The 25175-nt window shown below is 47.6% G+C and overlaps 1 protein-coding gene across 1 annotated transcript; it reads left to right on the plus strand.

The window, feature by feature from the left end:
• Positions 1-24740, plus strand: LOC125758007 (acetylcholine receptor subunit beta-like 1). The gene is made up of 6 exons (XM_049414427.1): positions 1-265; positions 14210-14346; positions 16422-16466; positions 16539-16648; positions 18760-19837; positions 24279-24740. Exons 1-6 carry the CDS (start codon positions 100-102, stop codon positions 24447-24449), a joined length of 1707 nt encoding a protein of 568 aa, XP_049270384.1. The 5' UTR covers positions 1-99; the 3' UTR covers positions 24450-24740.
• The last annotated feature ends 435 nt before the right edge of the window (positions 24741-25175 follow it).

Genomic DNA, 25175 nt, shown 5'->3' on the forward strand with positions numbered 1-25175 from the left:
GGCGTCGCAGCGGCAGACCGGGTGCAAGGCGGCGCCAGCGGAGGAGCAGGGAGAAGCGAGCTCGGCCGATGCCGGTGAGGGCCGCCATGGGGCCCCGCGATGGGCGCAGCCGGGCGCTGGGCGGCGGCACCGCGCCGCGCGCCGCCGCCTGCTGCTGCTAACCGCCGCCGCCGCCGCCATGTCGACCGGGCCGTCCGCCGTCTTCCCCGGCCAGCCATGACGGCCGCCTGCACCATCCTGCTCTTGGCCCTGCGGCTTGCGCCAGGTGAGCGGGCCCCACCGGCCAGGCCTAGCCGCTAGGCCTAAGAGGAGACCGCGCCATTGGCGCGCCGCGGGGCCGTCGACCCGCTGCCGCACTGAATCGCCCACGTGGGCCTCGCGTTCCGACCCCGGTAGGTGCGGTCCCCGAGGGGGGCTCCGCGACGCCGAGGGACGCCGGGGGTCCCAACGCGCGCGCGGGGCGCCCGCCGCAGCCGAGGGCGCCCCCCCTCCCGCCACACGCGATTGCAGGGGTGCACGGGCGCCCCTGCCGCCACGGGGACACCGGGAGGTCCAGACCTCTCGTTGCTGGGCCGTCTACGATAGAAATGAAGCCCGAACACCGAACAGCGCTCGCCACTGGAGTGAAATTTGTTGCGCGACCGACGCCTTCGATCCAGGAAAGCCCAGAGAGTCCACATGTCGGACAAGAGGCACAGGCTACTCGGAGAGGGCGCGCGCCGAGTCCTAACGCCCGGCACAGAGAAGGGCACGAGCGCCACGGGGGATGGAAATGACAGACGTATAACTAATCTCGTGTACAAGCAAGACGTGATGCGGAAAAAAAAAGAACTTTTGGCATCTGCAAGCACCACGAAGCTTCAAGTCCATGTGTCTTGCTCAAGGTCTCGGCATCCAACGCCTTTGATGGTGCCGCATGGTCATTGGTTTGCGCACCTAGCGCCGAGAACCGTGCCACGTGCACTTTCATTTGCCAGCCGCCCCTTGGACGTACACGTGCTAGTCGGTCCCAATGTACTACACTGTGAGGCTGGTATATGCATCAACGTGACACTTAAGGTACTTCAGCTTTTGCATTACTAATCTACTAGCGACACATGAAAGTTACATGTTGTGCAACGCAGATACGGGTTCAATAGTCTGTATTTGCACGCATTTTGACTTTAGCATAAATGTGAGAACGCTGCTTCTGGTCAGCGATTGCTAACGCTTACTTTTGTTCAATAAGAGAGAATGTTAGGATTACTTTTCTCCATAACCGGATAGTTGTAAATCGGCACAACACACCTCATATGAGGCCGTAGTATGATTGCTTCTTTCGTAAAGTACACTGCGGGGTTTTGTTTTTCAGCTATCTAGAAGCTTGACCTTGACCATATCGCACTGTGTTTTTGGTGAAAATTGAATTGAATGTAATCAAGAAAATGTACTATTACTGCAGCAGTAGTTCATATCGCTTTTATTTTGTTTTACTTTCGAAAGTTGGACCGAATTCTGCGAGGGGAGAGTTTTCAACATTTACTGGCCTCACTGTCTTTCCTTGGCCTTTTTCTTAGTCCCCGTACATTCACAGCTGTCGCCCTCTCAGTGGCGGCGATGAGGGCTTGGTGACTTCACACGTCAGTGTGTTTGTACTTTTCGATGAAAAATAAAGCCTTCAATTTGACATTTGGTACCGCTCAAGATGCAATGCAATATTCCCGAAGCCACATCGTCGAAAGGCTGGTCAGTTTTACAGGCATTACAAGGAAAGAGTGAAGACTGAAGCACTGAAGAGCATGAAGAAAGCATGACATTCAAGCAGCTCGAGGGTACGAGTTGCCATCGACATCATCTTCAGGAACGCGAGCTTTCTGCGGCGATGATTCAAAAGCGACCCTTTCGGCTGCACCTTCTTATTTGGATCACAGATGTAAAATGAAGCTGCAATATACGTGAAAAGTTTCATAATTTTAGAAACCCACTGTTGATCACCTATGCTGGCACAGTTTAGTGAAAGTTTGCCATAGCTGCGCTTTCATTTTCTAGATTTAAAAAGACGCACATACTATTCCAAAGACTACTATCACCAAGAATTGTAAGAAATGGAAGAAAGGTGTCGCCTAACAAACGTTGAGTGCATCCGCTTATTCAGAATTCTTAACAAAATATTTAGCCAGGAATAAAGAACTTATGCTATAAAAATTGGGGCACATTAACTGTTCATTGCACCAATGCGACTCCATGGGGCTGAAATTTGTAGGGTGACGAAGCTTGAGGAGAAGCGGACAGCAAGCGAGGGAGCGAAAATGATAAGCTTAAAGCTGAGATAGATTAAGAAGGCCGCATTGATTAGTGACAAACTGGTGCGGGTGATAGACTAGTCAAGATTAAGAGGAAGAGGTCAAATTGTTCAGGTCATGACATGCGCAGAGCAATCAATCACTTCCATAGAATAACACTACGTGGGTGAGGTATAGGGACCTGCCTCCCTGCTCCACGAAAGTATTGCAGGATATAACAGAGCGCAGGAAAGGATAAATGCAGAGAATGGCAGAAGCGCGGCGACAATTTCGTTTCTTTTGTTCCATGAAGCACTGCACCTCAATTAGGTTATAACATGTACGAGCCAACTCAAGGTAATGTTTTTTAGAAGATAATCAGTGGCCTGTAAGAGTAATGTAATGAATGTTAAGGGAAGAGAAACCAAGGGTGACGGGGGATAAAGTGCTGAGATTAAATTATGAAACTTTCAGCCATAGCATGACGGCAGCTGTTGAAAGATAACGATGACCATAAGCGATCGCACGAGGGGGGGGGGGGCAAAATCTACCTCGTACATTGAGTTGGGGGGGGGTCGCTGCGAAGAACCTCCCCCCCCCCCTGATGGGTAACCCTGCGCATGCCTATGACGATGATTGCATTGCTGGCCTACAGTGTAAATGAATTATGGAGTTGATGATTATACTAATGGTTATTACATATACGGCGTGAATGTGACGAGGTCATTAGTCATACAACTTAAGGAGCGTTCTCTGACATATGTTGTCTGACTTGGTGATTCTCAGCGAACCAACTTTAATGTCCTTGATGAACATAGGAAACTTGCGAAGCATAAGAAATAAGCAAAGAGAGAGAGAGAGCAGGAATGGCAAGAAGGTTAACCAGGTAGCAATTGTGCTACATTGCACTCGATGAGAGAGAAGAAAAGGATATGGCACACGGGTAATGCACAAGCACAGGGGTGTTCAAAAGTTCCCAGGCCACTATCCCATGTAATCCTATAGCACATTAGCGTGGGAACATTCGATTACCCCTATCTACACATACACGCACAGCAATGTTCCCAGCACATTCAGAGGTGGTCGCAGAGTCCAGACATTTTTAAGAATAGTAGCAAGGCCTTATAACGTAATATCGTTTCCACATTAACTGGATGAGACGCAGAAACATTTCGCACGATAAAATGATTGGAATAAAAAGTAAATGGAAAAATGAAGGAAGAGAGGGAGCTACGCGAGCACGCTAGCGAACAGGTGTGAAACTGCTGCCCTGAGCGTCATCGATATGTGCAAATTCTTGCATACATAGGAAGTTGGATAACGAAAGGATTTTATCGCAGGAATAGGCTGATGGTGGCAAACGTAGCAAAAGGCCATGGGCCGTCGGTGCTTAAACTAACGGGTCCTTTATCTATCTATCTATCTATCTATCTATCTATCTATCTATCTATCTATCTATCTATCTATCTATCATATATATATATATATATATATATATATATATATATATATATTTGGCAGCTTCTAGGGATCTAGAGAGAGAAGTTTTAACGGAGGAAAAGGCGGCATTTCTGCTTGTCTACAGGCCGCACGCTTCAGCGCCCAGGGATCTAAGTGTTCTAGAGAAAACAGAGTTCAAAGGGAGGGAGAAAGGAGGGGCAAAAGAAGTAAAGACAACCAGACGCGCCTCTGGGTTGCTACCCTGCAGCCACGGGTGAAGATATTAAGGCACGAAAAGAAAGAAAGGACAGGAAGAGAGAAATGATGCCGAGCGAGACATGGAGGTCAATCAGATACGGATTAGGATTTATAACCTTCGCTGGCGAAAGGAGGACAATGTAGTAAGTGGCAGCGAAATGGAAAAGAGACGGGAACGCTAATCACGCAGACAACGACAACAGGTGCGTGCCCTCAGTCACACGTTCGTTTACACCAAGTGCAGTCGAGCTTTGTTTAGATTAAACCGTTTTATTGCGCATTCAGCACTAATGCACGGAACTTGGTTCCGTTAGCGCTGACGTGGGCTGTAACCGCCGCCAGAGAGTGAGAGAGAGAGATTTGCTATGGTGGAAAAGCTGAGAGATCGGCCTGAATGAAAGTTCTGACCTGCTGCTCAGCGATGGTGAAAGGGTGTAAAGAGAGAGGAAGAGAGAATGTGCTGACTTAGGGGATGAATGTGGCGTTCAAAAAGACTTGAACGTCCAAAGACCATTCACAGTTTCTTATCTATTTCGCTCTCGTGCGATAATTTGCTGGGAGCCAGCCGAGGGCCTTCCTTTTCTCCCCGTGGGAGACTTCTCCCAATGGCGTCCTATTGCACAGTAACGTATAAGTATACAGATTGTAAAGGACATGCGCGATCATCTCGTCCTTTACGTCTCTTCTGCAAGCGTCTCTACTATGTCTATCAGAATTACGATAAAAAATAAGTGTAGTATAACTCGAAACGTGATGGCGGTGGTGTCTTCTCCAGGGGATATGTGTCCTAACCACCGTGAAAAAAATTTGTAATGAGCACGTTATTCTTAAGTGTACACATATCCTCCTAAGAACAAAATAATATATATTCGAAATGTTGTTTGCCTTATGCATCATGATAACGGTTAACGTGGCGTTGCTGTAAACGTTGCTCCACATACACCCTGCGAGTTTACAGCAGCCACGAGGCTCAACCGGAAAGACACAACCAAATGACTCGAACAGACAATTAGGCCAGGGAAAGCATAGAAGACGTTATTGTTGTCTCTAACTTTAGTGTACTAACCGTGACGTAAATTGAAATGAATTTAAATGGACGAAAAATGACCCTTTTCGTCGGTGGGATCGAAGGTAATTCCAAGGTTATGGTTCCTTATCCCACCGACGGATAGGGTGATTTTTCATCCACTTCGAGTCATTTCAATTTACGTCACAATTAGTACACTACAGTTAGAGACAATTAACGTCCTTTATGCTTTCCCTGGCCTAAATGTCGATGCGATTCATTGTGTCTAACATATAAACGAGCCCCTCGTAAAAAAAAAGTTCCTCTTCCTTCGTTAAACCGAAAAGGTGGATCTGTGTGATATATTTCTAGAGCTTATAGCTATAATGACGCGGACGAGAAAGAAAGGCAACCCCCTGAAACGCCAACCTGCCTCGCAAGTGGCGCCTTTGGGTTACCGCAGTGTTGTATCTCCTAGTCTTAGAACTCAGTGAACAACGAAGTCAAGTGACACTCATTCTTCACCTTTGGTTCACAGCTCCTATGTCCCTTTCAAACGTAACCAAATCCAAGCCTTAATTGGGCAGAAAGCGTTCTATGTAATTGCGCTGGAGTACAAAAGGCGTGTGCACGGTTGTGAACAAACGGCCGTCGCAGATCATTAGAACGCCTCTAATGGACTCCTTAGAACAAACAGCAACTTTGTATCAACAAAGTACTGTCTTCTACTAAAATATTAAAACCAACAGATTTATCTATGAAATACGAGAAAAAAATTAAAAAGATAAAAAAATAAAAAAGATAAAAAAATAATAATACGGTAGCTGTAGCGTAGTCTTTCTAATGACTTTTTTTCGTAATTTTTATGATTATGATGATTTCCTCTCTAGCTGGCGCACTGTATTCAATAAAGCTTCTTGCGTAAAAGCCGTCCGCGGCTGGACATTGCCGTAGCGATTGTTTCTTCATCACACCGACCACCATCATGCGTTGCGGGCGACGAAATGTCGGCCAATGAGGCAAATGCGAGAAATCGTAAAGAGAGGGGTATACCTTAATGTTGCGAAATAGTAAAGGTCAGCGTGAAGGTCATGATTTGTCGTTCTTCACGAAGGGAAAGTAAATAAGATATAGATATGGAAGCGGAGCAGGGTGGTAAGGGGTAAAGATGATGGGCACGATTTCACGCACAAGCGGCAATCATGCGTCGGATTAATGAAGAACAACGGGCGTTACTTAGACACGCTTTTAGCCACAGCACTGTTCAAACCATTATGCGGCCGCTAGAAGGCGGTTAATATTTGTTTTAGTATTGTCCTAATGTTACAGTCCAGTGATGAGCTGTCGTCGCTATGTTGTTGCCGTTGGGACTAAGATCCATTTTCGAGTCCAGTCTAGCGAAGTTTACGCGTAGACAACATTTTGGAAGGCGATTTACAGCCCTTATGGTCTCCGGCGGCGGAGAAGACACCGGTGCAGGAGCTAAGCGATCGTTAGAAAAGTTATACATGGTTGAATAGAGTTCGCAAGGAAAGTCAAGGTTTCAATATGGACGTGATTTCCCTTTACGCGTATTAGTAATTGTTTTAGAGGATGATGTAAAAAAAAAGAAAGGAAAATGATGGAAGTGCAGGGAGGTCAGTCAGATGAGCGTCCGGTTTGCTTCCTTATGCTCAATGGAAAGACAGACAGAGAGAGAGAGAGAGAGAGAGAGAGAGAGAATAAACATTTTACATAAAAGGTACCTTAGCAGAGGCGTCCTCAGTAGCATACCTTGTGCTGGGGCAGCGTCTTGGGCCCTCGCGACTAGCTGATCCTCGAGGTTGGGACTGGCCAAGGCTCTCTCCCAAAAGCTCGTTCGTGTCGCAAGTGCTGGGGGGTTTTAGTGGCGATTTTATGCAGCCTTCCACCATATCTTGAAGGTGCCAGGGTTCTCCGCGGAAGCGGCATTGGGGATAGAATTGTGTAGGGACTTCGAGGTGATTTCTGGTTGGGTGTGGGAATGTATTGACCTGTAAAGCCCGGCGTAATCTCTCCTGCTCTCTAGGTGACTTGTGTGCGGGAGGGTATGTTCTGCGGATGAGCTTATAATGTTGTGTGGTGTCATGGTACGTGAGTAGAGCATGCTCGCGTTCAGACTCGGCTTCCTCGGCGTTGGCTCGGTGGGTCCGCCAGCCACGAGACTGGCGATCTTGTTGCAAAGAATGCCGTGGTGAGCTGACGCCCAGACGATCGTGACTGCTCACGTTGGAGGCTTTTGGGTGATGATTCTTAGAATGTTTGTATGAATTCTGCCGCTAGCGATGATGCGACAAGTATGTTGAGAGCCAGTAATGGTGACCTCCACATCGGTTTGAGAGAGAGCGAGGGCCGCTTCCTCGGCTTCTAGGAGATTGTTTCGCGGAATCGATATACTATTTTGATGATCGTTATTGACGGTGGCTGTCACGGCTGCTCGCCCGTGGTAAGACGCTGCATATGTGTGGACTGTGAAGGATTACACACTCATTGCTTGTGAATGGCATGGGCCCGGGCCTCCCTTCGTTGCTTATGGTGCATGGCATGCATGTTGCGGGATAGGGGATGCAGGGTGATGTTGCTCCGAATGGCATGGAGTAGGCTGAAAGTCTGAAGGGGCGGGTGGCTGAGTGGTACAGACCATCGCCAGGCGTGAGAGGATGGACCTCCCCGCCTCCGAGACCGTCATCCTTGTGCGCTGGCTGGATAGATCTGCCTGGATCAGCTCCTCAGCCGTGTTGTGTACTCCTAGCCTGAGTAGACGTTCCGTGGAAGTACTGATGGGGAGACCCATTACCTGTTTATATGCCTTTTTGATCACTGTGTCTATCTTTTTCGACTCCGTCACGTTGAGTAGCACGTATGGGATGGCGTAAGTTATTCGAGACGCGACGGAGGCTAGGAAAAGGCAAGTAAGACTAAGGTGGAAGAAAGTGTTTATGCGGTTACTGTGATGTCGCCAAAGCCTACACCCATAGGGTCGATCCGAATAAAACCGACACACCAAGGATGGGACGATATCGTCACAATGGCAAAGATAGGTCCACACGCATCGAAGCTTCTCTCTCTTCCCTCCTTACCTTTGCTCAATCTTTTTCCCGCTGTCAGACCTTCATCGCTTGACCTTATGCCGGACCTTTGGATTGGTAGCTTGTATCATTTTCTTGAATTGCGCGATCAGCTTTCAAGGTGCCAGACAGCCTTCGCGGAACTCTTTCGTGGATGAAAAAGAGAAAGCGGAGAAGGTGCGAGAGCAGCGTCCAAGTAGGCCTCATTTTCCAAAGTAACACAGCATGACTTCGATAAAATAAATGCAGCAATCTTGTCTTAGCAGTGTGTACTGTTCATTTTGTAATGAAGCGAGTGCGTTAGAAGGAGCAAGTGATCGAGCAGCTGGAAATATATCGTGGCTCAGAGCCGGTTCATCCAGAGAAATGATAAGGAAAAGTAAAGTCTTCGGTCGAACTTTCATATTCGCACAGCAAGGTTTAGTCACATTAACGAGAAGTGGGCGCGTTGCGCTGAAGGCTTACGACGAAGGGGAGTCGATGACGCTTGCGCAAGCATTTGTGTTTCCTCGCAAAGATGGCTGTCAGCGCGCATTTGCCGGAGACATTGACAAAGTGCGAAGTACCGCTAGTCGCTTTGCGGGACGAGTGTGGCGCGGATCCTCTAGCAACCCTGGCAACGCATGACGGCCACACTCCGCGTATAGACTATATTACGGATGGGTTTCGGTGCCGCCATATTGGGCTGTTAGCCTTGTCGTTTTGTATCTTTAACAATTAAACGAACAGTACTACGGCGGACGTATACACATGAATATGGTTGGGTTGGTGCATTCGGCGTTTCATGACATTAAAATTCACGTCGCAATATACAAAAACAAGAAAGCGTTCGTTTAACAGCCCAAGGTGGTGGCGCCCATGTGTCTTACGTAAAATCGTCTATAGACGCGACGTTTTACAATTACTATGAGCCGCCGTAGTGGTCTAGTGGTTATGGCGCTCGACTGCTGACCCGAAGGTCGCGCGATCGAACCCCAGCCGCGGCGGCCGCATTTCGATGGAGGCGAAATGCTAAGAAGCACGTGCACCTAGGTTTAGGAGCACGTTGAAGAACTTCAGATGGTCAAAATTTCCGGAGCCCTCCACTACGGCGTCCCTCATAATCATACTGTGGTTTTGGGATGTAAAACCCCAACAATTATTGCCATATTAATCCATCTATGAATGATCGAACATGAGACGTAAAGGTGATAAACAAATAAGCAGAAATCACTAGATTTACAATTTGTATGACTTACTTTTCTGATTCTTGATCCTGGCCGCCGCTGTGGTGCAGTGTTTGCCGTGCTCGGCTGCTGACATGAAAGTCTCAGGTTCGATGCCCACCGCGGCGGTCGCGTTTCGATGGAGGCAATATGCTGGAGGCCCGAGTATTTAGGTGCACGTTACAGAACTTCAGGTGGTCGGAATTTCCGGAGCCTTCCACTACTGCGTCCCTCATAATCATATCGTGGCTTTTGCACGTAAAACCCGAGATGTTTTCTTTGACCCAAGCCAGTGGGAGGCCGCGACGAATTTATGTTATGCGAGGTACGAATACTGATTGTCAAAATGTCGTTTATTTTACAAGCGAGCCACTCGCCGTATGTTTAGATAATGTGAAGACGTATTCAGACTTCCTGAGAAGCAGGTTCATTACCACGTGTGCGTATGCTCTGTAAACACACTTAACGCCAGTGATCTGAAAAAAAAAAAAGAAAGAAGCGGCGGCGTGATTGCGTCACTTTTATACGATGTCATAGGCTTCTTGATAAGACAGATCGCTTGGTGAAGAGGCCATGGAAAACGTTCTGCTCATTTGCATTGTTTGGGTCGTCTTCTCAAGACTTAACGACAGTCTGGTGTCTCATGCCCTCCTATGGTTGCTCAAGTTCTTGACAAGTTGCAGTAGGGCTGCATGCATTTCTAACATTGTGCAAAGGCCGTACCGTATGAGGTGATGACACTGTTCTCAGATGAATGCACCGCAGTGCGCCGCCTGTTTGTGCGCTCGCTCGGAAGCCGTTTCCTTTAAGTTGCAAGCGCCAATTTTCTTCGTTCTTTATGAGCGCCTAGTTTCCTGCACCTTTGACAGTTTTATATATATTTATCGAGACATCCACTGAGCAAAGCCAAATCTAGCGCATCTTGATTAGCAGGAAGCCATCATTTTAGCCGCACACACTGATTCGATGGCTGCTGGCGCTCTACGACGTGCGGTCGTTAGTAGAATTTGTTCCTCTACGTTTATTCTTGCTGACGTTGCGTCATAACCGAAATTTTCACTTGCCAGCGGCCTAGCATTTGCACTTTCTTCATACTCTCCTTGACAGCTGATAACAAATGCCGTCGATGAATCGACGTGCCCGTTCACGATCTGACGTTCGCTTGCACTTGTAGAGAGAGGATCAATCAGTATCCGCTTTCCCGGCCACACTTCGGCTGAACGTGGTTGTAATCAAGGGTTGAATTCACAAAACTTCTATTTCGTAAGCGCGTTTCCCATTGATCAGCCGGCTTCACTACAGATATGTGCCGCTTCGTGATTGGCTGAAATATTCTCTTACGAAAATGTTTAGTGTAAAACGTTTTTCTGAATACGGGCCCAGGATGATTAGGTGCACGAAGCTTGGTACTTTAAGCGGGTGACCTTTTTTTGTGTGCGTGTGTGATTGAAGGTGCATCAGTACTCCAAACCATTAAAATGGTCGAGCGTCGTGACAAAGAAAAAGAAACGAATTTACAGGAAACGCGTGCCAAACATCACGGCGGTAATGCTATGCCGAGAGAACGCGGCCCAAGCTGACCAGACACGTTACAAACGCGGTGCATACGAAAATTTTCATTCACATAATTTATTCATTTATGCAGAATGCATTTCTTAGTACGCTTTATTTTCTTTACATTAAGATTCGGAACTACTGACGGCTCGACCTTATACTCGTTTTCATTCGGGAACCGCAACGCTCATATAACGAGACAGAACTGCAAGCTTATTTTTCTGGGGCAAAGCTGTTTTTTCTGTTTCTGATACTATAGATAAATTATTGATACAGACATTGTTCCTCATCTAATTTCGATTTATTTATTTATTTATTTATTTATTTATTTATTTATTTATTTATTTATTTATTTATTTATTTATTTATTTATTTATTTATTTATTGTTCTTTCAGTGGCAAACGACATTAATGTCGTTCAATACAGTACGCTAAGGCGAACACGCCATGCTAATTGTAGCTTTAGAGGTGTTTTTTCTCAACGTGACAAACGCGTTGTAGCACCGTTGGTATATACTGTTAGTTGCAGGAAACTATGTCTCGATATAGGAAGCCTCGTATGGCGGTTTCGCCACGTGAGCAGAAGAAAAGAAACGTCCTTGGGCGAGATGGCAATGTATGAACTGATTCTGTTGGTCAGAAGAAAGACTTTCGAGGTACTTGCGGTGTAAGGAGAGCGTCTGCCATAAGGTCAAGCCAGGTCAAGCAGAAGAGACGCGGCAGAAATAATAAAACAGTAGAAGAAAGGTGATGAAAAACAGGTACTGCAAGTACAAACCAGATGCAGCTGAGATGAAAAGGGGAAAAAAAAGTGGCTGTCACTGTGTTGGGTTCGGAACTGGAGGCCAGGGCGTAGCCATATATTTTTTTTAAAGGGGGGGGGGGGGTTGAGGTTTCGACCACCCTTTATGTACGTTCATGCGTGCCATAGGCCGGTACATACTGTACTAAAGATTACTCCTGTAGGATGGCAAATTGGGCGAGTTGGTAACTGTTCATTTTAACCTAAAGCGCAAATGGACGAGGACGGAGCAAGAAGAGAGGACGAGCGCTTAATGAAAACTGAAAGGTTCATTAAAAAAAAAACGGCTTATGGACTATATTTCGTACTTTGCGCGTGTCAGGCGAACAGCTAACACGAGGATGAACAGGACTGCGAGATATCGTGTATAAGCCGTTTTTTTTTTTCAATGAAGCTTTCAGTTGTCAGTAAGTGCTCGTTCTGTTTTCTTGCTCCGTCCTCGTAAATTCGCGCTTTACGTTAAAATGAAAGAATACTCAGCGTAGAAATTGCCCACGGTAAATTTTGTTGCCTTTTTCTGTACTTATTCCTCATCCCACCATTAATATCATTATGTTTACAGTTGTTATAAGTTAACGAACCAGCAGAAATCTGTTGAGTGGTCGAGGAAACAAGAAACAAACAGCTACATATAAAGCACGACAGACAGATACTTTTACCTTCCTCAAAAAAAAAAAAAGAAAAAAGAAATTGCGCCAAGTTTCCCCCAAGTCTCGCAAAGCTTGACACAGCGAAGCACGGGCCCGTCGCCGCTCGCTGGGCAGCCTATTTCTTTATTTCTCTATATTTCTCTATAGAGCCGGACGACCTCGTTTCTTTCTCTTTAGTTTCCTTTTTCTTTCTCCCTCTCTTTCCTTTTCTCTCTTCTCTCCGCTTTTTGCTGTCTTTTTTTGTCTCCGTCTATTTCTTTCTCTCTTTCTCTCTTTTCCTTTTTATTTCTTTCTATTTCTTTCCCATCTCTATTTCTCGCTTGCTTCCTCTCCCTTTCTATCTTTATTGTCTCTATCTCTTTCGTTCTTTTTCTTTGATTCTCTCTCTTTCTTTCGTTGTTTCTCTTTCTGCCTATATTTCTCCCTATTTTCCTCTTTCTCGTTCTTTATATGTTATGCTTTACTCTCTCCCCCCCTCCTTCCCATCCTCCTCACCCTCCATTCCCTTTTCTACCCCCTTGCTGTACGATACTATACAAGGCTATATGCTGTGTTCTGTCAGCGTGCCTGGATAACAGAATGGTTATGACGCTCGCTTTCGGATCGTGGGTCAGTGGGTTCGAATCCCGCCGCCTCACGAGGAATATTTCTTTTTCTCCAAGAGTTTCTCTTTCTTGATATCTTTCTTTCTTTCGGTCTCTCTGTTTCTTTCTCTCTCTCTTTCTTCACCTTCACCCTCACATCTCTCCTTCGTTTTGTGCTTCCCCCTTGCTATACGCCGGACAAATAGGCGCACGTGTTCTGGGTGCGATGAAGAAGAGGAAGAAGAGAGGGCGTGCCGGTTCGTGATGGTGATAGTTTTGGCTCACGACACATTACGCCGAGCTAGAGCAGCTTCGCCGTTAAAAAGGCGAGAAAAATGCAATGAAAAGACAGAAAGGAGAACAAACTGAGTGGACAAATGAAGTTGTGAGCTTAATGCAAGAAAATGTCGGAACATGATGCCGAGATGAAAGCAGGCAATCGAAACATGCGACCTCCACAGTCTCACACGCCGTGTGAAGACGAGAAATGATGCACACGAGGCTAAGCGACCACTCTCTACTACACGGCCTACTGCTCACCGCATAAAGGCCGCTTGCATCGACTGTGTGCACCGGCTACGATGCGTGTTGGGTTGTACGTCATTCACATGTTGGACCACACGTACCTCCAATGATTCTTTGGTTTCTTGGCATTCTGCGAAGGAAAACTGCCAGGCAGCACCATCTTCTGATTGGTCGGTGCATCCACCGAAGTCTCTGTCATCTTTGATCGTCCCCCAAGTCCGTGCTTCTACATCTGCGTTTCGCTCTGGCAGCTGCGTCGACGCTTGTTGGCTTATGACTGGAACGTGTGTCTACTTAGCCTGCGCAAAAGTATGCCTTTTCAATACGACTTTGTCTTTTCTTTTTATTGTGTAATTAAAGCAAATTTCATTATGAGCTTTAGTGCTATACCTATTATTGTAACATATTTCCTGTATTCTATGTTAAATCAATGCTGCTTTACATGCTTTCACCTTTCACGTGCTCCGCTGTTAACTATTCTGATTACCATGTCTGTTGGCTACTGACATGTGTTTTCTCATCATTGAGCATGTACACCGAGGTCAGGCACCACGTGCGCCGTGAAGTCAAGCCCTGCCATGCGTTTTTGGTTTCCGGACCTCTGTCAAGCTGCAGACGGCGGATTTTAGCCCTGAAAATCATGGCGAATGCATTTGAAGAATGAATAATTTGAGTTTGAAAAGGAATCGACTATGCCTTAGCTGCTCGCGGGCGGCGAAAGCCATACGAAACATTTTTGAGTCCTATAGGTTTCTACGCGTTTATTGTATATACCGAGATGTATATAAAGACGCTTTGAGAAGTGATTTTCTAAATGAGGTCGTGTTCTTGTTCCCAGTTTTGGCATCTGAAGACGAGGAGCGGCTGGTGCGAGATCTTTTTCGGGACTACAACAAGCTGATCCGGCCCGTGGAAATAATGAACATGACGGTGGAAGTGCAGTTTGGGTTGTCATTCATCCAGCTCATCAACGTGGTACGTATGTGCATGTTCACAAAGTGTCACTCTTTCGATTTCTTGATATGTTTGCTCTTGACTGACGCGGTTGGCCTAATTTAGTGGTTGGTGCTTAGTTTTCACTGTAAAAGAAAGAAAATTACACCGAAAAAAATATTGCAGATGTGAGCGTACAAGCGCCAGCGCCTGTCCCTTTTTTTCTTGTGAGACGTTGCCTCATTAGAGAGAGAGAGAGAGGGGGAAAATGACGATCTCTCGTAAGAGCGAACATCGAGCGCGATAATTCCGGGATTTATTGCAAAGTGCACCCACATCGAAACATTGGTTCTGACGTAAATGATATGCATAAATATACGCACATAATTTTCTTCTTTTCGTCAATTCAAAAGTCTGAAAATTTTCATGAAAATTCGTCCATAGAAGTACACTGCAGATTGTTGTACAGAAGCACGGTGACAAGAGACGGTATTAGGCCTACTCAAGTACGGCCCATTAGTTTTGTTTTCCATGTTATAAGATTATATGTAGATCAGTATACCTCTTGAAGGTCAGGTACTCCGCCGAATTACTCCTAGCACCTAGTAACAGACACGCTTCGGGATACTCGGAGCGTATTAAAATATACTGAAATGCGTTAGTGTATCCGCATATACGCTGGATTCAAAAGGGTATCTTTGCAAAAGGCATTGAACCCGAAGCAGCGACTACAAGGAATGTATTGCGAATGCGGCGACGATGAATCTAACTCTCGGCACTTGGCGCCCAAGCTAATATCTCGAATTTAACATATTTTAGTGCATGTTAATTTTTTACAAGTTTCGAGTAATTGTCCTAAGATATACGAAAAAGGATCCTTTTAGCATCACTCAACGTGTACTGCTTTCGGCTCTTCTTCGGCACATAGCTGCGGAATGGCCGCATACAACGTTGAATGACCTCATTGAGATCCCGTCTCAAATGTGTCTCATAATAATAACGATTGTTAGGTTTTAAGTCCCAAAAAACACGATATGATTATGAGAGACGCCGTAGTGGAGGGCTCCGGAAATTTCGACCACCGGGGTTCCTTAACGTGCACCTAAATCTAAGTACACGGGCCTCTGGCAAATGTGTCTCATGTCGTACATCCTTTAAAAAAACATGTCGTCCAGCGAATTAATAACTGAAGTCTAGCGTTTTCAGTGCCGTAATCGGGACGTGATTGTGGGGCACGCCGTGGTGATCGAAGAGCCCCAGATTACATTTTCTTTAATGTGCACCTGTACTGCGTATATTGTAAGTGCGCGAGCGCTTTTGCATTTGGCCCCCATGGAAACGCTGTAGCCGCTGCCGGTAACCAACCCTTGACGTCGAGTTCATCAGCGCAATGCCATAGCCCATAAGTTGCCTAGTGGCTTCATGGAACAAGTTCTGATCACCACTAAGGCACGGCTAACCGCGCGATGTGAGGTGGGCGCATCAGCGTAACGCGGAGAAGACGTTATAGAGATCAGTTCCGTGCAGTTGCCCCTTGACGGAACGCGCACTCACCTTAAAAGGTTTCAGACTGCTGCACTTTCCGTATGACAAATCCCGCTACGGTGCACTTCAAATGTGAGCCACTGCATCGCAGCTAATAGTAGGACGTCTTGAAAAGGCAGAAGTTGACGGAAACTTGAAGAGATGGAAAATTTGCGAACACAGGGCGTCGCTGGAGCGAACGATTCGACAAGCGCACTTGTCTTCTTTGGACATCTTGTAGGACGCCTGTTGTTAACACGATCGCTCCCCTCTCCATTTAGTCCCCGTCGTGGTATAGCTTAGCGGCTAAGGTATTGCGCTGCTAAGCGCGAGAGCACGAGTTCGAGTCCTGGCCACGGCGGCCGCATTTCAGTGGAAACGAAATGCAAAAATACACCTTTACTTAGATTTAAATGTACGTTAAAGAATCTCGCGTGGTCAAAACTTCTCACGGAATCTTCCGCTTCGGCGTGGCTCATAACTTTCTCGGTATTTTCCACAAGTAAACCACCAGAATTAAAGAAACAAAAAAATCTCGCCTTTCTCCCGCTGGCGTCACTACAGTGGCGTCTCTCCGCTTTGCGTGTTTTCAGAACGAGAAGAATCAAATCATGACGTCCAACGTGTGGCTGCAGCTGGTAAGTGTGTATACATGTATACTGCATGCCATTCCGCGGGCATTTCCTTCGAGCCACGCGTGGTCGCTGCAGGTCTGGACCGACTACCAGCTCAAATGGGACGAGGCGGACTACGGCGGCATTTCGGTGCTGCGGCTGCCTCCGGACAAGGTCTGGAAGCCGGACATCGTGCTCTTCAACAAGTGAGCGAACACTGTCTGCTACATCTAGTGTGTGTGTGCTCCCCCCTTTCTCTCTTCCACAATCTCCCCATTCCCTTTCCCTAGTGTAGGGTAGCATACCAGTTTTTCTAGACTGGATCCTCTCCTCTCTCTCCTGTTCCTTCCTTCGCTGCTCGAAAAAATGAAAAGATCTGGACTACTTTAAGAGACGTTAAGTGCTATGCATAAAACATTGATAGCTGCCAAGAACACGTTCCTCGCCCTGACTTCGTTAGTGCTGGTGCTCTAAGCACGAATACTTTATAATTAACGTGAACGGACAACGACGTTGTCTCATTTGACAGTCCGTGAGCTTATCGTAAAGCTTGCCACGTGAAATGAATTGTAAAAAAAAAAAGAAACGAACGAAACACCAGCGGAAAACACCAATAACAAGGAGAAGAAAATGACTGGACTATAGCGCTACACATGTGACTTATCGCGTTCCTTTATCGTGTGGCGTCGACCGAACTGGGCGGTGTACCAGTGATCGCATTAGGGAACGCAAGGCCTCCCTTCCCGCAAATGACGGGGCTCTTTCTGCCAAATTGCAAACAGTGCGGCTGTAACCTGCGTTTGGCAACACAGTATTTTAGGTCGAGGGAAAACGAAGATGGAACGAGAAATTTGGAAGCATTTTATATAAATAGACAGAAAAACAATTGCGTCAGCGATACGTCGTTGATCCTCTGTGATAAAGAGAGGAATTTCCTTAACGCCGTTGTAGGAAGATAACAATTTGCTTATTGCGAAGGATAGTTGTTTTTGCATGCGCCAGGTGGTTGTCGACGCATGCGCAAATAACCATCCTTAGAAATAACCGTACATTTATATAAGTTGTAAGTAACAGCTAGTCCCGTCGTTTTCTTCTCCTTCTTTCGTGTTTTCAGCTGGTGTTTTCTTTGTTGCCACCATGTACCAACTATAGTCCAGTTCAACGCCTCGTTACTTAAATGAGCACTGCAGAGCGGCACTTTCACGCGAACTCTGACATAAAAGCTTATTTATGACTCTCGTCTGCATCATATTTCTTTGTTTCCTCTATTTCTTAGAGCTTACATACAGAGGCTTTATAAGCCCCGTCAAACACCCCTATGTACGTCGCAAGCTACAGAGTTAACACTTTATTGTATGGGTAACACTACTACAAGTCCTACCCATGGAGATTGGGCAAGCAGGGGGGACTCAGCGACACGACTTCGTATGTGCTTCCAAATATTTGGGGCGTAAAGTTTCGGGAGGCGTAGTCCGATCGTACTGTTGTGTGTAAAGCCCTGTTAGCTTTGAAATACAATGTATTCAATAATACGTAGTGCTGATGGCTTCTTTCTCGCAACATAGAAGTTGAGGTGTCCATCTTATACGAGACAGCGTCACGCGGGCCAGGGACTCCCCCATCCTCAACAACCAAGCTTGAAGTTGTCGCCAACAAACAAAGACAGATTTATGTAAGTGAGAACAATAACTACTATTTAATGTAGTATGCCGTTCCGGTGCCTCTTCCAGCGGTATTCTATAGTGACTGGACACGGTAAGCGCATAAGTTTTCACGCTCTTATTGAAGTCAGATAGCTTGCTTCAGGTTGTAACTTATTTTCCATGGTTTCCCGGAAAATCCCGTGAAGGCGTAATGAGTTCAACACTGTCAACCTAGAAGCAGCCGCTGCGGTCAGGACGGTGCTATTGCTATATACGCAACAGGGAAACGCTGTACTACTTGAACATAAGTCGTCATGTGCAATAAACCCATTCGTTCCTTTCTTTGTTTACTGCGGGGCGTTGCTCAGATTAGCGAGAACGAGAGCTAGTAGCATATACACCTGCCGAAGAGCAACGGTATTTTCTCAGTGACAGTTGGTGCATCTATGCTAATACAAGGGAGCTTTTCGCGCAGTTCCCACGTTCCTGCGAACATAGGATCTTTCTGCTATCTCGGCTATAATGCGACCGGATCGTTACATGCGACTAGCTGCTCATCGTCGGCAGCCTTTCGTGCATTTCTTAATTACGCGAAGGTGTTGCGCGAACACTGGTGTGACATGGTATAGCGCTGTTTACGCGGAGTGCAGCTCTAAAAACGAGGGTCCTCGCAGCGCGGACGGTAACTACGAGGTGCGCTACAAGTCGAACGTGCTCATCTACCCGAGCGGTCAGGTGATGTGGGTGCCGCCGGCCATCTACCAGAGCTCGTGCACCATCGACGTGACGTACTTCCCGTTCGACCAGCAGAAGTGCGTGATGAAGTTCGGCTCGTGGACGTTCAACGGCGACCAAGTGTCCTTAAAGCTGTATAACGACAACTACTGGGTGGACCTGTCCGACTACTGGAAGAGCGGAACCTGGGACATCGTGGAGGTTCCGGCGTTCCTCAACCGGCACAACAACAGCAAGCAGCAGCGGCCCACGGAGACGGACATCTCCTTCTACATCACCATCCGCCGCAAGACGCTCTTCTACACGGTCAACCTGATCCTGCCCACGGTGCTCATCTCGTTCCTCTGCATACTGGTCTTCTACCTGCCGGCCGAAGCCGGCGAGAAGGTGACGCTGGGCATCTCCATCCTGCTCTCGCTGGTCGTCTTCCTCTTGCTCGTCTCCAAGATCCTGCCGCCCACGTCGCTGGTGCTGCCGCTGATCGCCAAGTACCTGCTATTCACCTTCCTCATGAACACCATGTCGATCCTGGTGACCGTGATCATCATCAACTGGAACTTCCGCGGCCCGCGCACGCACCGCATGCCCAACTGGATCCGCGTCCTCTTCCTCAAGTACCTGCCGGCCATGCTGCTCATGAAGCGGCCGCACAAGACGCGCCTGCGCTGGATGATGGAGATGCCGGGCGTCGGCATGCACCACTACCACCCGCGGCCGCCGCCGCCCGCAGCGGCGCCCCCCGCCGTGCCGCCGCCGCCCCCTCCGCCGCCCGCGCATCTGGCCGCCAAGCACGGCAAGCACGAGTGCCTCGAGCTCGCCGACGTGCACCACCCGAACTGCACGCGCAAGGCGGCCGCCGCCGCGCCGGCGGCGCTCGCCGCTGGCCGGCGGGACTCGGTGGACGGCCGCGACTCCGCCGCGGGCGACGTGCTCTACCTCAGCCCCGAGGCGTACCGCGCCACCGAGGCTATCGAGTTCATCGCCGAGCATCTACGCTGCGAGGACGAGTACATTCAGGTGCGCACTTTTCTTTCCTTCTCCTCGACAGAGAAACCTGCTACAGTAAGCGTCTTTTTATACGACGCTTATTAATGGCGCTTATTAATGATATTGCGTGGTGATTCGAAAATAGTTTTCTTATTCCGCATTAAGCGGTGGTAATGTATGCCGGTGCCAGCACGTCGGCGTAATTGAATGTTCTCAGCATACGTAAACAGAAAAGCAAGATCCCGGGAAGAAGTACGAGACCCTCTTCCGCACATTTACTTGCTCTGAACGCAAGGAATCAACTTCACAAAAGTTTTCGTTCACAAGCTTTGTTCATTGTCTGTTGCTGTTAGTCCCGCTAGTATACGTAAGCACTGGCGGGAGCCGTTTCTTACGAGCAATTCGAATGTCCTCGTTTAAACGGGTTGAGATTACGAGCTCATTGTGCTCGCGAACATGCAGTCACATTCTGCCCAAGCTATTTCATTTTGTCTCGACAGCCAGCCTCTCAGATTACGTGGTAATGCCGGAAAAGCATCCGCCATGTGCTGCGGAGAAGACCGCTCCGACGCTGCACAGGAGGGCTATGCAGCTTAAGTCCACAAAGCATGTATTCGCTGTATTAATTGTTTGTGGTCAGTGTATTATTCAATCAGTTAGTGAATGCGAGTAGTGAATAAAAAATAGAAAGTAATGCAGTTGTCGTCGAGCTGAATTCATCGGAGTTTTACTGCTCCGTTCCCGCATGAGAGAATCTCCCCTCAGAGATCATTCTCGATGTGTGATTTTCAGTACTAACACCATTGCTTAATCACCAACCCTGGTTTTTCGCCAGCCAAGTTTTCGCCAGCTGTTGCTTACCTTTACTATTTTAAACTTATTCCCTTAGGCATGCTTGCTCTGGGACAAATGCTACTACCTGCCGTGGTAGCTTAGCACAGACACCGTTGCTAAGCTCGAGGACGCGGGTTCGATTCCCTGCCACGGCAGCCGCTCTTTGATGGGGCGAAATGCAATGAAGACGAGCGCGCTTAGATTTAGGCGCACGTTAGAGAACCGCAGGTGGTCAAAATTAGTTCCGAGTCTCCCGCTATGGCGTGCCTCATAATCATATTGTGATTTTGGTATGAAAAACCACAGCAATTCTAAATTTAACTACTACTTGCTAGCTGCAGCAGTAACTGCACAGTACTTTGTGCGCAGCAGTACTGAAAAGGCCACCTTTTTATTTCCTGTGCCACCGAACACCTGTTGTCAAGTTATTGGCGCAGCTGAAATGCTCATTCGATCTGTTCGTAACTTGGTAGTTCTCAGGTATTCTTGTGTGTAGGCGGATGTAACTTTCAAAACGTTTGTAAATAAGTAAAGCCGAATAGGCCTGGTCCAACGTACTTCCCTGCCCACGAATGTCTGCCTGCCTGGCACAAGTGATAGACACCAACACGCTGACTGAAAAGCCTGCACTGGTGGTTCAGGAAGCATTTCCTTTCCGTCTTTTCTTTTAAAAGCTTCGAGCCAAGCATGTCTTAAGGTGCTCCAAGAGTTTTCTTTTTGATCGCATGATGCTTATTTAGAGCTCTATGTATAGAACAGTTCACTATTCGGGCCTCTGCTCGGAGACATGTGATATATATACGACCCTCATCAAGAAGAGTTATAGATGCAGTGTGCGGTTCAACCGCAGTAAAATGCGGCCAGCAACCAAAATGGCAACGGGAATAACGCGGGTGACGACAGAATCGCCTTATACGCAGCGGGAGAGAATGAGTGGGTAGTACGGGCACTCCGCAAATGGGCGAGCGTCGGGAAAGCTTCACATTACTGCAGCGTCGCTTTCGATCCACTCCTCCGGCAGTAAACCATCCATGACCTGGCGGAGTCTTCGTAGCTAAATATGGAGTCCGCTGCGTGGGAAAGAGCATAAAAGCCACGAACGCAATAACTGCAGTGAAGGGCTCGCTTTGCTTCACGACAGTGCCGTACAACTACTCCCAAACAGCTGGCGTCACTAACTTGTAAGCGCGGGCAAATAAGGTGCGTTTGTCCCTTCGTGTCAGAGAGTTTGTCCGCTCCAGTCTCTTGAGCAAGGCCACACACAGCTTCTGCACCTGCTGCGAAATAATGTCGTGAACGTAGGCTGTCATAATCGTAGTCTCAAACATCCGCGAGATAGATCCTTCATCAAAGATAAACTATTGCCTTCCTTCAAGTATATACTACGTAGCTAAACAGGAATGTCGAACTAGGCCATCAACTCCAGCCCATCGACCAGTAACCAATCAATCAACCCGAGCTCTGCAAAGGAAAACCACATGGTTTCCCAAAATGAAAGCTTCACATTTGAAGCAGTAGCTTAATAATAATATCTGGGGTTTAACATCCCAAAACCACGATATTATTATGAGAGACGCCGTAGTGGAGGGCTCCGGAAATTTCGACCACCTGGGGTTTTTTAACGTACACCTAAATCTAAGTAGACGGGCCTCAAACATTTTCGCCTCCATCGAAAATGCAGCCGCCGCGGCCGGTATTCGATCCCACGACCTTCGGGTCAGCAGTCGAGTGCCATAACCACTAGACCATCGTGGCGGGGCTTCAAGAAGTAGCTTCACATAATATAGAAATAATTATTTTCTTGCACATCACTGTACATCCTGGACCTGGCGGATCTCCTCAAAACCGGCTTACTATATTTGATGTCCTTGCGCTTCGCGCTCTCGCATTGTTCGACCTCGCCCTGCGATGTTCTATCCTCCTTGTTATAGTGCAGATGGTATACGTATTAGCCAGGAATTCTTTTCGGAGGGGGGGGGGGGGGCACTTGACTATTTGAGAAAAACACTTATTTTCATTATTTATTTTTGGTAAAAACACCTACTTCACCAAAATTCACCCCCCCCCCCCCCCATCCACCCCCAGCTACGGGCCTGGTATAGAGTGACTGTTACGGAAAAACGCAGGTGTTTGTTTTCGATCAGGGCAAACTGACCGCATGGAGGCTTCCGCTGCAGCTGCGTGCTACTGCCGGTCGCAGGAAGAATATTACTTTCAAACTAGAGCCTGTGCGAGTGCACATGCTAAAAGATGCACCTATTCACATTTCCAGAGCTAAGTTCAAGTGCTGGAGTTGAAAATTGTGATACCGGCCTTGCATGGGCCGATTTGCCGGCAAGGTAGCGCAGTTGCTACCTACCAAGCATGGAAACATGGCTGAAGTTTGCTAATGAAGTAATCATACTTTCTCTGCTGAAAAAAAAAAAGAGCTTTAGTCTCGCCTTTCTTGTTACAGTTTTTAAAACTTTTTTAGTTTGAGTACGAAAGGCATTTCCCTGTATGCGAAAAGCACACCTGAGGGCAGGAATTATACGGGCAGCTTAAACAGTTGGGAGGGTATATTACACTATCTCTAAGATGATTCGTGACCGGTGAAGCATTAGATACTGAAACGTCACGTCAGAATCCGACAAGCCGTTGATACCCTGTCTGGTTAAAAAAAAAAAGGTGGTCCTTACGTAACAAAACGTGGCAATTTTAGATGGCTCGCATATCATCTTTGCTTATGTGCGATGTATTCATTTACATGACTTCATTTTTTAAATCTGTGCACCTCATCTTTTCATCAGCTTTTTCCTCAAATGATCCAGCGCATGCGTTGAAGCACGTATTTAAGCTTGTACGTACGTCAGAAATGAACCGTTCAAGTTCAGCGCTTACGTTTTTGTCTATTCTTATGTTATGCGTCATCCTTGTTTCTGGTGCGCGCTTCTATACATATAAGCTATCACGAGCAGCTAACTCTTGTGATGGATTTATTCGCTGAATGTATGCCCAATCTTTTATCAAAGCGTCATCACGTCGAGTGAACGTTCCTACGCTCACCGCTGGCATGCATGCTGGTATAGCATATATACCGAATAAAGGTTAATAAAACATTGCAATGGTTCAGAGGCGACTATCGTCCATGTGCTCACTATTCACTCACGATGGCAGCGACCTCTTACGACTTGCAAGGACAGCGGTTGATAATCCCTCATCGTCGCTCGCCTGCAATGGCACGGCGGTCAAATGCCTCAGCCACTCTGCCGCAGTTATTGCGAGAGTGTTTTTGGATATGTTTGGTCCTTTCAACAGAACCCTCAACGCGCTTTCGATCGCGAATGTTCTCTGCATAATTTATCTTGGGGCGCTGGACATTACTGTTCAGTTAGTTCTTTTAGTGTGAACGTGCATGGTGGTGACACATCTCGGATTAGCTAATCGATTCAACTATCAAGTTCAATTAGCTTATCAGCCTGTGCGGAACATGCCGAACAAACCAATAAGTGCAAGTGGTCGTGAAAATGTGCTTAAAAACGCTTAGTGTGAAAACATGTTGGTTCTGTACCTCGCGTACGTAGGAAGGAACGGATAGAAAGCGTCACAATGGAGCAGTAAGCCCTCGGCTGAGCCATATGGCGTGCCTGTGTTGCAGATCCGCGAGGACTGGAAGTACGTGGCCATGGTGATCGACCGGCTGCAGCTGTACATCTTTTTCGCGGTCACCACGGCGGGCACCGTGGGCATCCTACTGGACGCGCCGCACATCTTCCAGTACGTGGACCAGGACAAGGTCATCGAGATCCACCGCGGCAAGCCCACGTGAGCGGGCCCCCAAGCATCTATACGTACAGTCTCTTCTATATACTCGGACCATAGGTCTAGGCGGACAAAAACACGTGGCATGTCATGCTGCTGCGCGCGACTTTCGGGCCACACCTCAAAGTACTATCTGGAAGTTGCCACTGATTGCTCAAGACTGTGCTGCGCCCCGGGGGGACGAGAGACCGCCGCCGCTGCTGTGCGCCGCCCCCTCGACGATGCAGCCGGCGGCCGCGTGCGCTCAACGCGACACGACTATGTTTGCATTCGACGAGTAAAAATGTTTGTTCTCTCACGCGCCTGCTCTCTGGCCGCCGCCGACGACGGCCGCCGCCGCTCGCAACCGCTGCCGCCCTCTGAGAGGGCGTGGCACTTCTCTCAGGTAAGCACGCCGCGTCGACACCACGCGCAATGCTGTCTGCGCAACCTGGGGGTCCCGTACAGGGACACGCTGCCGACTGTGCCCGGGGATGGTGTGTACGTGCTGCTGAACGTTCAGCTGTGCCGGAAACTAATGGAATTGGTAGCAAGTTAAAGGAAACTTAACCGAGGGATGTTCCGAACTACATGACTAAAGTGCCTATGGAAGTCGATGGTTGCAATGTGGCCGAATTAATTAAACAGCCTTGCCCTTTCCGTCCAGTGCACTTTGTTAGGCCTATGATGGGTGCGTACATCTGGCATGCCTGCTCAGGTTTTTTCAAAGAAGCATTGCACTGTTCACCAATTT

This window comes from Rhipicephalus sanguineus, chromosome 4 (genome assembly GCF_013339695.2).
Source record: "Rhipicephalus sanguineus isolate Rsan-2018 chromosome 4, BIME_Rsan_1.4, whole genome shotgun sequence".
Classification (NCBI taxonomy): Eukaryota; Metazoa; Arthropoda; class Arachnida; order Ixodida; family Ixodidae; genus Rhipicephalus; species Rhipicephalus sanguineus.

Bases quoted from the DNA above. Each gene is read 5' to 3' on its own strand.
- LOC125758007 (XM_049414427.1), top strand. From the start codon at position 100: ATGGGCGCAGCCGGGCGCTGGGCGGCGGCACCGCGCCGCGCGCCGCCG. The intron at 14,347-16,421 runs GTACGTATGTGC...GCGTGTTTTCAG, and splicing joins TCATCCAGCTCATCAACGTG to AACGAGAAGAATCAAATCAT. The intron at 16,649-18,759 runs GTGAGCGAACAC...GGGTCCTCGCAG, and splicing joins GACATCGTGCTCTTCAACAA to CGCGGACGGTAACTACGAGG.